This window comes from Chionomys nivalis, chromosome 11 (genome assembly GCF_950005125.1).
Source record: "Chionomys nivalis chromosome 11, mChiNiv1.1, whole genome shotgun sequence".
Taxonomy (NCBI): Eukaryota; Metazoa; Chordata; class Mammalia; order Rodentia; family Cricetidae; genus Chionomys; species Chionomys nivalis.
Window position 1 is genome coordinate 29,400,685 of NC_080096.1, and position 9,813 is coordinate 29,410,497.

Here is a 9,813-nt window from a genome sequence, read left to right on the forward strand (position 1 = left end):
GTTGTGTGGTCATTTTCATTGAATTTTAGGAAGTCTTTAATTTCTCCCTTTCTTTCTTCCTTGACCCATTGATGATTCAGGTGAGCATTGTTTAATTTCCATGTGTTTGTGGGTTTTCTGGAATTAGTATTGCTGTGGACTTCTAGTTTCATACCATGGAGATCTGATAACGTATATTGGGTTATTCCAATTTTCTTGTATTTGTTGGTTTGTTTTGTTACTGAGTATGTAGTCAATTTTTGAGAAGGTTCAATGAGGTGCTGAGAAGAAGGTATATTCTTTTCTGTTTAGATGGAATATTCTATAGATGTCTATTAAGTCCATTTGAGTCATAACATCTGTTAGTTCTTTTATTTCTCTGTTCATTTTTTGTCTGACTGACCTGTCCAGTGGTGAGAGGGGAGTGTTGAAGTCTCCCACTATGTGTGGGGTTTAATGTATGATTTAAGCTTTAGAAGTGTTTCTTTCACATACGAGGATGCCCTTGTATTTGGGGCATAGATGTTCAGTATTGAAATTTCCTCTTGATGGATTTTTCCTGTGACTTCTTTATCTCTTTTGACTGATTTTAGCTTGAAGTTTATTTTGTCAGATATTAGGATAGCTACACCTGCTTGTTTCTTAGGTCCATTGATTGGTATATTTTTTCCCAACCCTTTACTCTGAGACGATGTCTGTCTTTGAGGTTGAGATGTGTTCCTTGTATGCAGAAGAAGGATGGATTCTGTTTTCGTATCCAATCTGTTAGCCTGTGCCTTTTTATAGGGAGTTGAGTCCATTTACATTAAGGGATATTAATGACCAGTGGTTGCTATCTCCTGTTAATTTAGTTTTCATCATTGGTAATGTTAATTTGTGCACTTTTTTCTTCTTCGGGATTTGCTGTAATGAGATCATCAATTGTCTGTGTTTTTGTTGGTGTAACCATCTTCCTTGGGTTGGAATTTTCCTTCTAGTATTTTGTGTAGAGCTGGGTTTGTGGCTAGGTATTGGTGAAATCTAGATTTATCATGGAATATCTTGTTTTGTCCTTCTATGGTGATTGACAGTTTTACTGGGTATAGTAGTCTGCAGCCCCTATTATTATTTTTTTAAAGCAAGGAAACTGAGCTGAAGGTTCATAAAGCCCTTTTCCCATTTTTGTCTCCTTTCCATGTCTACTCCTTTTTGCAATGTTTCCTTTCCATTCTCGGGGCATCTCTGCCCTTCGTGTGCTAATTTATACCTGAGGTCGCGAGCCTCGGTCTTCCTTAAGAATGCCCATTTCGGATGAGGAGGTCTAAACTGGGGTTCTAAAGCTATCCATTATGACTAGAAGACTCTGATTCTTCTTAGTCCATCCAATAAACTGTCAACCAGACTTAAGGATCAGCAGAGTCAGATAAAATAATAATCTGCAGTCAGTTAGACTAGTAAAGGCTGATTGGTTACAGAGAGTTTAGACTTTTGAGCTGTAGAACCCAGAGTGGGCGCAATCTTTTTGTGGAGCATGTGGAATTTGTAAATACGCTCATGGTCCTTTCCAAGAGCTATCTAAAAAAACATCAAAAAGCGATCTCTATAGGATTTTAAGATGTAATTTTAGGCAATACCATTGGGTATTTTTGTAAAATCTTAAAAGGAGGATTTTTAAAAATAGATCCTGAGTAACATGTTAATGTGACCTGCCAATTATTAACAGCGTGGAGCAAATAACTTGCCTGCATTTTATTCAGTAGAAAAATAATTTTTGTATGTTCTTTATCAGTAAGGGATTATTTCTATGAGTTATTGCCTTAGCAGTCACATTACTAAGTAAGCTAATAACCTGCTGTTTCAGGTGTTACATTTTTATAGAATTTAACTGAGTTTCCAGAATGCAACTTAAAGAGCCAAATCCTGTGGTGTGTAAATGACAGGAATGCTAACTCAATGATAGTTCAACATTATGAATTTTGATCTGTTAGTTTATTTACTATGAAAATTAAGCATTCATTTACATATTATTAAATGATCAGGAGAAGAGAACATCCTCTATTCAATGAATAATTAATATCCCTGGAAATTTAAACAACATTGGCTTAGTGCTTTATGCTCTAGTTGTGATTGTTTTTGTACTAGAAGTTGAGCTTGTTTTGATTTTTTTTTCTCCCATGAAGGGACCATTGATACTGAGTTAATCCCTCTATTAGGGAAGGAAAAAAAACAAAAACATTTCAACAAAAATGAAGCAAACAAATGCTTAATGATTTTTTTTTTTTTTTTTTTTGGTTTTTCGAGACAGGGTTTCTCTGTGGTTTTGGAGCCTGTCCTGGAACTAGCTCTTGTAGACCAGGCTGGCCTCGAACTCCCAGAGATCCGCCTGCTTCTGCCTCCCGAGTGCTGGGATTAAAGGCGTGCGCCACCACCGCCTGGCTAATGCCTAATGATTCTCTGTGAGTGCAAGGACCTCTGTTTCCCTAACAAAAGCCTTTCCTAGCCCCGTGGTGGTGGTGGTGCTTTAATTCCCCACACTCAGGAGGCAGGGGCAGGTAGATCTCTGTGAATCCCAGGCCAGCCTGGTCTACAAAGCGAGTTCTAGCACGGCCAGACCTGTTACTATCTCCTTCAAGTTCCTCTCAGCCTTAATTTGGGCTTCCTCATTCAGAAAAAAGTCACTGCTACCCTGTGTGTTCAAAGTGCCGGAAATGTTCTGTATGGGCATGATATAAGAAGTGCTCGTGTGGCTGTTTAAATTTAAATAAAGCTGAAATGTAAAACCAGTCCTTCTTCAACACTATCTAATTTTGTTGTTTTGATGCGGGGTCTCATGTAACCCTATCTGGCTTGTAATCTTTATCGATCCTAGAATGACTTGGAATTTTGCACCTTCTTCCCCAACCTCTTCAGCGCTGGGATTGATTGATAGGCACGTGCCACCACTGCCTCCGCTAATTTTGCTTTGGGCTTTTTGTTTTTGTTTTGTTTTTCAACTTGAAATAAGATGGGCTCATCTAGGTAGAAGAAATCTCAATTGAGAAGATGCTTTGCCTGCAGGATTGGTGATTGTTGTTGGCAGGCCCAGCTCACAGTGGGAAAGTGCCACCCCTCAGCTGGTGGTCCAGGATTGAAAAGAAAGCCTGCTGAGGGGTGGAGAGATAGCTAGCTCAGCCATTAGGAACACTGACTACTTGTTTGGACTCCCACCACCTACAGGGGATCCAATTCCTCTTTTGGCCTGTACAGGCATACTTGCAGGCAAAATACTCATACACATTAAAAGAAAAAAAAATTCTGAGCAAGCCACGAGGAGCAAGCTAGTAAGCAGCGCTCCTCCATGGCCACTGCTTCAGTTTCTAGTTCCTGCCCCGACATCCCTTGAGCATGGGCAATAGTCTGCTAGGTGAAATAACCCTTTCCACCTCAAGTTGCTTTCGGTCACATTGTTCATCACAGTCATAGAAACCAAACGAGGACAGCTACCATGGCTTGTTTCTGTAGTGCTTGGGATAACCCTAAGCTTTGTGTGTAGTAGGCAAGAACAATACCAACTGAGCTACACTCCTTGCCCCAACTGTTCCCATTTTGAGTGATAGCAGCTGCTATATCAGACAAGGCAGACACAGAGCGTCTCCATCATCACAGAAGGTGCTACGAGGGGACTGCTATGCCAGAACCAAGACGAGCTAAAGAGCAGAGAAAATGGTATGGATGAACTGAACTCTGCAGCCTACTTGCTCTTGAGTGAGAAGGGTCATTGGTGAGCCTCCTGAGCGGTGACATCACAAAGCATAGCTCATAATGGCTCCAGAACACCCGAACTCCCTGAGCACTTTCCCTAACTTATGGCTAGATTCCTGAAGCCTCTGCACATGTAGTTCCTGCAGCTGCCGTTTTAAAAATGCCAATATCTCCAACGGCAACTTCTTCCTGGGACAACCTCTTAAATGCTCTTGCTCGCAGCTCAATATGGAATTGGTTACAAGCAACTTTTGTGGGGGAGACTAGTGTGCCTCAGCCAACAAATTTGGGGGTACTCGATAATCTCGCACCAGCAGTGCAAATCATCCTAGGGATCTCTTTTTTGATTTTGTTGGCAATTGGATTATTTTCCTTATGGAAACGAAGCGTTCGATCAATCCAGGTTGTATTCGTAGAAAGTTAAGTCTTTTGTGTCTGGTGAGAGATGTGTTTGTTGGGTTTTGCTGTTCTAATACAGGGTGGTAGTTTAGGCTGGCCCTAAACTCAGGGTAAAAACTTGTGGGCCTCCTGCTTCATTAAGTCCTTACCCCAAACTCTCACCCTGAGGGCTGACACACACCACAATTTCTGGCCAAAGAGTCAACTTTGGTTACTTCTCTTTCATATTGCTTCTGTTTAGTTTTGTAAGTTTATGTAAAGGATCAAGGAAGGGGGGAGGTTAGCTATTGTCTCTGCCTCTTGAGTTGTTTGAAACTACACTTTCCTTAGGTGAAAAAGACAAGATCTCCTGAGTAAATTGGGAGTGTGGGGTCACGGAAGAGGATAGAAGGGGAGAAGGGAGTGGAGAAAAATATCTAACTCAATAAAAACAATAAAATAAAAAGAAATAAACTTTCTTCCTTAAAGAGGAAGGAAGGAAGGAAGGAAGGAAGGAAGGAAGGAAGGAAGGAAGGAAGGAAGGAAGGAAGGAAGGAGAAAGAAACTACACTATCCTTGAAAACCTCCACCAATTAGGTTGTAAACATAAAAATACTTTCTCACAATGGTGTTTGGCTTGTCTCTATTATAAAATAGATTTGGACAAGTTCATCACTTGAGAAAGTCATCTGGCTCAAACTTAGTTGATCACTTGTCTCTGAGAACATACCATGTTCATAGAATAAGCAATGTGGGACAACCAGGCTCGTGTGTGTGTGTGTGTGTGTGCGTGTGTGTGTGTGTGCGCGTGTGTGCGCGCACGTGCATGTGTGTGCGTGCGTGTGTGTGTGCATGTGTGTGTGTGTTATTCATACTTTCTCTTTAACTGAGAGAACTGTGTGAGTTAGAGCATCCCAGTGTTTTCTTCATTGTTTTAACAAGCTAAGCCCCAGAAACATACAGGGGCTCTTTAGTGGGATGGAAATTTAACAGGCTTATTATAAGGAACATTGGGAATGTGTGTAATTTTGTTTAACCTTCAGTAATAATCATAGCTCACCAGGCAGTGGCAGCACATGCCTTTAATCGCAGCAGCTTGATCTCTGAGTTCTAGGCCAGGCTCATCTACAGAGAGAGTTCTCGGACAGAGAAACCCTGTTGAAAACAACAATAATAACAATGATAATTCATTTATAGCATGGTTCTCAATGTTTTGGGAAATCTGAATAACTCCATGAAATAGTTTGTTTTCACATGACAAATGAGGAGAGTAAGGTACATAGAGGCTCAGTGGAAATTTAAGGAGGTAGAATTTAAAAGAGGGCTTTTGTTTTGTTTTGCCAAGAAGAACCCCCCACCCCCCGCACTTAGGCTGACCTCGGATTAGCTGGATAGTAAAAGCTCCCTAGCACCCTCATTCCCCCTTTCAAGTGTTTGAATTACAGTCATGAGGACTTTATTTCTTTTTTTTCTTTTTTTTTTTATATTTATTTATTATGTATACAATATTCTGTCTGTGTGTCTGCCTGCAGGCCAGAAGAGGGCACCAGACCTCATTACAGATGGTTGTGAGCCACCATGTGGTTGCTGGGAATTGAACTCAGGACCTTTGGAAGAGCAGGCAATGCTCTTAACCACTGAGCCATCTCCAGCCCCCGAGGACTTTATTTCTTACTTTTGGTTTTTCAGAACAGAATTTCTTAGTAGCTATGGTGACAATGCTGGAACTCGCTCTGTAGACCAGGCTGGCCTTGAACTCACGGACAGCTGCCTGTCTCTGCCTCCAGAGTGCTGGGGTTAAAGGCAGGTCTGTTTGATAAGTATACAGAGAAGCTATTACTAGATCATTTCATAGCTTTTCTTTCTTTTCCAGTTAGGAATCATGGCTGAATGCACATTCAAGTTTAACTTTGGAAAGCTCTGCATAACAGGCAGTACAGGGATTATCATGGCCACTTAGTTGCTGCCCAGGTTCACATGGTTTTGTTAGAGCTTGGGAAACTGGAGCTAGAACCCAATGTTTAGGATTTCAAATTGAATTTTTGTTCAAAAGCTCATAAAATAGAATTCAACAAATAAACATGACTCATCAATACAAGATTGTGTGCGCACATCAACACATCTCAGTTACGTAACGCTAGAGTGGAAGATGGCAACACAAACTTGGCTCGGTGCAGTCAGAGAGATGAGCTTTCAGACTCTCGAACAGTGCAGGCAAAAGTATCAAACCAGAAACCAGCTGTGGCGATGCATGACTGTAATGCCATCATTTGGAAGGTGGGGGTAGGGTGATTGGAAATTTAATACCAAGTTGTAGGGCCAGCCTAGGATACACGAGACCCTATCTCTAAAAGAAAAGGAAGAAAAAGGAGCAATATAACAGAATGAGTAACCGTGTGGGCTCAGGAGTCGGACTGCTTGGTAGACATTTTTGCGAACTATCTGCTCTGTGAACTGATATCACTCACTGGACCTTTAGCTCAGTTCCCTTGTCTGTAAAATGGTCTTAGTGGAATGTCTTATGGGGTTGTGGTGAAGTATAAGAGACTGTGTATCAAGCCTAACCCATGCGTATTCATTAAGCAGTGTTAATTGCTCTGAGGAAAACAGTGATGGGTTTGTTTTTAACCTACCAGGAATCTAAATAGGTTAAAGCAGTTTTTCCATGACCAGTGTGTTAGTTTGGGGAAGGGGCTATCGGCTGTGCTGAAACACCATGAGCAGGGCAGCCTGGAAGGAGAGGGTTTATTTGGCTTACTTCCACATCACAGTTCATCATGGAAGTCAGGACAGGAGCTCAAACAGATCAAGAGAAACCATGGAGGGTGCCGCTTACTGGCTTGGTCTTTATGGTTTTCTCAGCCTGCTTATAGAACCCAGGACCACCACCCCAGGGATGGCACCACCTACAATAGGCTGGGCCTTCTCCTATCAAACGCCAACTAAGAAAATGACCTACAGGCTTGGCGACAGCTCCGTTTTATGGAGGCCTCTTCAGTGCCCTCCTCTCAGATGACTTTATCTCATGTCAAGTTAACATAAAACTAGCCAGCACTACCAGAAAATCGACTTTTTAGACCTCTTTACTTGGGAGAACTCCTGGATTCCAGTCCTGGCTTTATCAGTTCCAGTCTGTGACATTGAACATTGACAGGGTTCACACTGGAAGGTGTGAACTAGTGTGAACTAGTGGATGGGTGCATCTATTCTGGGTTTTCCTGCATGAGTTAGCATGGAGCCCACCACATGGTAACAAACTTGAGCAAATGGAAGTTACTGTTATGCTTTTTTTGTTTGTTTGTTTTTGTTTTTCAAGACAGGGTTTCTTCTGTAGCTTTGGAGTCTGTCCTGGAACTATAGACCAGGCTGGTGTCAAACTTACAGAGATTCACCTGCCTCTCCCTCCCAAGTGCTGGGATTAAAGGCGTGCGCCACCACCGCCCGGCCTATTATGCTTTTTATTTTCGTAAGTAGAAATCAAACCCCTGCCACTCTGGTGACAGTGAACAAGAGTAAAAGTAGGAGGGCTGGAGAGATGACTTGGCTAGGTCAAGAGCACTGGGTGCTTTCACGGAGGACCCAGTTTTGATTCCCAGCACCCACATAGTCGCTCACAACCATCTGTAACTCCAGTTCCAGGGAATCCCATACCCTCTCTTGGCTTCCTTGGGCGCCAGCAAGGCATATAAGTGCTATATCTATATACATGCAAGCAAAGCACTCATACACGTGACAATGTCTTTAAAAAGATTAAAAGTCGGTGCGAAATGTTTCGTTAAAGGAAAAGCTTGGCTTAGGAATGAGGGAGTGTCATCACTAGAAGACTGTTGTTCTGTTTGGGGTGTGTAGTTGCTGTGACTTTTCGCTTGCATGGCCAAGTAACACTTGTTTTGTTTCATTTCAGAAAATAGTGGTGTTTGTGATCACACTCTACCAACTTTACAAGAAAGGTTCAGATTTCTTTCAGGCTTTGCTAGCCAACCCAGAAGGAAGCGGTCGCCAGATTCAAGACAATAGTAATATCTTCCTGTCTTTGGGTCTGCAAGAGAAAATCTTGAAAAAGCTTCAGATGGTGGAAAACAAAGTGAGAGACCTGGAGGGAATTATTGTTGCCCAGAAGCCCTCTGTGAAGCGGGACTGCTCCTCTGAGCCCTACTGCAGCTGCTCCGACTGCCAGAGCCCCTTGCCCACATCAGGGTTTACTTCCACATCTGAAATGTGATGGACTCCAATCTTTTCCATAAAAGCACTGCTTCCCTCGTGTGTGCAGTGGTGTATCAATAAAACAGAGAACTATATTGAAATTACCCAGCAAAGATCTGATACCCTCTTCCGCAGGGCCCAGAGTCTACCTTGTGTGTGTAGGGTCATGTGGGGTAATGATAGTTGAAAATGTCTCTGAGCATGGGGGCTGGGAAGTCATTTGCCTGGCATAGACAAGTATGCTGCTGATTCAGCAGGCTGGAGACCATAGCGTAAGCAAGATAGCCAGACTGGAGGGAAAGCCGATGTAGAAAGGAGGAGGGTGCTCAGGGCTGTAGCTCTGAGGTCCATGCTAAAGACACTGGAGAAGATGTGATGTAAGCCAGTCACAGTTTGAGGGCCACAGTGTGTGAACAGACTGCTCCGTGCTAGTCCCTGTCATAAGAAAAGTGTGCAGGGGCTGGAGAGATGGCTCAGCGGTTAAGAACACTGACTGCTCTTCCTGAGGACCCGAGTTCAATTCCCAGCACCCACATGGCAGTTCACAACTGTCTGAAAATCCAGTTCCACCGATCTGACACCCTTACACCTATGCACATAAAATAAAGTTAAATAAACCATAGAAAATTAAAAAAAAAGTGTGCAGTCCAGTAACCCCTGAATTTTTCGGAGGTGAGCAACGGGGATAGTATTTATAAAGGAAGATATTGTGGACTTGTTTGTTTTCTGGGCAGGGTGTCACTAGGTAGCTCAGCATGCCCTGGAACTGTGTGTGTCTGTGTGTATGTGTGTGTGTCTGTGTGTATGTGTGTGTGTCTGTGTGTTGGGGCAGGGAGTGGGAATGGAAGTGTGTTGCCTGCACATCTGTACACTACTTTCTTGCTTGGTATCCACAGAAGCCAGAAGCAGTACCCTAGGACCAGAGTTACAGGTAGCTGTGTGTAGCTAACAGGGTCAGCCTCCAGTCAGCACCAAGGTAAATAAAATCCACAAAGGCGGTGGGGGGCTAGACTTTTTCTATCTGAGGGGAAAAATAAGTAAACATATGCTATCTGCTGGTAACATAAGAGGAACATGCACATGCTGTCCGGATGGTCACCTTCTTTTTATCTTAAAATAATCTCTTTCTGCCGGGCGGTGGTGGCGCATGCCTTTAATCCCAGCACTCGGGAGGCAGAGGCAGGCGGATCTATACAATATTCTGTCTGTGTGTATGTCCGCAGGCCAGAAGAGGGCACCAAACCTCATTACAGATGGTTGTGAGCCACCATGTGGTTGCTGGGAATTGAACTCAGGACCTTTGGAAGGTCAGGCAATGCTCTTAACCACTGAGCCATCTCTCCAGCACCCAATAATCTCTTTCTTCCTTTCTTTCTTTCTTTCTTTCTTTCTTTCTTTCTTTCTTTCTTTCTTTCTTCTTTCTTTCTTTCTTTCCTTTTTTTAAACACTTTTTAAAAAAATATTTATTTATTATGTATACAATATTCTGTCTGTGTGTATGCCTGCAGGCCAGAAGAGGGCACCAGACCTCAT

At 42.7% G+C, this 9,813-nt stretch overlaps 1 protein-coding gene across 1 annotated transcript; it reads left to right on the top strand.

Annotated features, from left to right (window-relative positions):
• Positions 1 to 3,859: 3,859 nt before the first annotated feature.
• Positions 3,860 to 8,299, top strand: Tmco2 (transmembrane and coiled-coil domains 2). The gene is made up of 2 exons (XM_057783502.1): positions 3,860 to 4,102; positions 7,982 to 8,299. The coding sequence occupies exons 1-2, from the start codon at positions 3,860 to 3,862 to the stop codon at positions 8,297 to 8,299; spliced, it is 561 nt and encodes a 186-aa protein (XP_057639485.1).
• Positions 8,300 to 9,813: the final 1,514 nt, after the last annotated feature.

Coding starts and splice junctions, on each gene's coding strand:
- Tmco2 (XM_057783502.1), top strand. CDS start 3,860: ATGCCAATATCTCCAACGGCAACTTCTTCCTGGGACAACCTCTTAAAT. Junction 4,103..7,981: donor GAAGCGTTCGATCAATCCAG/GTTGTATTCGTA, acceptor GTTTCATTTCAG/AAAATAGTGGTGTTTGTGAT.